This window comes from Manacus vitellinus, unplaced genomic scaffold (genome assembly GCF_001715985.3).
Source record: "Manacus vitellinus isolate BGI_N305 unplaced genomic scaffold, ASM171598v3 scaffold_151_pilon, whole genome shotgun sequence".
In the NCBI taxonomy this organism is placed as follows: Eukaryota; Metazoa; Chordata; class Aves; order Passeriformes; family Pipridae; genus Manacus; species Manacus vitellinus.
Window position 1 is genome coordinate 122,752 of NW_021939076.1, and position 950 is coordinate 123,701.

The following is a 950-nucleotide window of genomic DNA, read 5'->3' on the forward strand; positions in this document are numbered from 1 at the left end:
CCTGCCTTCCAGGCCAAGGCCAAGGGCCCCAGGCCAGTCCCTGCCCCCAAGCCCCAGGCACCCTTTGTCTCCAAAGGTGTGGAGAGGATCGAGGACCCCGGGAGGTGGTGGGGAAGTGCTGCTGCTGAGAAGGAGGTCACCAAACCTAGCCTCAACAGCAGCAACAACAACAATGTGGAGGTGCTGTACAGCCAGGTGGTGAAGCCCCAGCACCTGCAGAAGAAGGAGCAGTCTGTGGATGAGTGCAGCTTGTCGCCTGTCTATGAGGACTTAGGAGAGATATAGGGTGCTGCTGCTCTGTATCTGCCTGGAGGGGACTTGGTGTCCCAGTGCCAGCTGTGCTCCTCCATGGGTCTGGGGTGGGGCTTAGGGGTGGGGACTGTTTGGGCTCGGGCAGAGCCCCTCTTGCTCACCAGCACTGAGAGGCTGCCTTTCCCTGGAGTGAAACAGCAAGAGCAAGAGAGCTGTGGCTGGCACAGGTGCCAGGGTGCTTCTCCTGCTCTGGAGCTGGCTCTGCTGCTGCCTCCTGATCGCAGGAAGCCTGACTGTGTTGTCCTGTAGCTGTTGCTCTGGTTCTGCTCTGGCTTCCCCTCTGACCAGGCTGCAGGGCTCGGATGCCCATTGTGGTGCATGGAAGACTGCTTGCCATCAGTCTTCAAAAGTATTTTTATATGAAATTATTTTAATATTAAAGTCTGTATGTCTCAGAATGACACGTTTGCCTGTCTGAGCTGTCAGGATGGATGGGGAGATGCTGGTCCTGCTGCGGAGCAGCTGAGCACTGTTCATATGGTCACACATGGGTGTCTGTGCCAGAGTTACTGAGCTAAGGGGGAACAACAATGAAAAGTGCATGCCAGATTCAGCTGTGGCTGGGATGCCCTGATGCCAGGGGATTAAGGGATGTGAGAGTCAGGCTCACAGATATCTTTATGTGCTGATCAGGGTAT

General features: G+C 55.8%; 1 protein-coding gene across 1 annotated transcript in view; it reads left to right on the top strand.

Annotated features, from left to right (window-relative positions):
• Positions 1-705, top strand: part of LOC103762605 (docking protein 1) — a 5,871-nt gene extending 5,166 nt beyond the window's left edge. Inside the window, exon 4 of the mRNA XM_029958422.1 lies at positions 13-705. Within this exon, the coding sequence (XP_029814282.1) occupies positions 13-285 (273 nt within the window). The 3' untranslated portion in view covers positions 286-705. The remainder of the gene's footprint in view (positions 1-12) is intronic.
• The last annotated feature ends 245 nt before the right edge of the window (positions 706-950 follow it).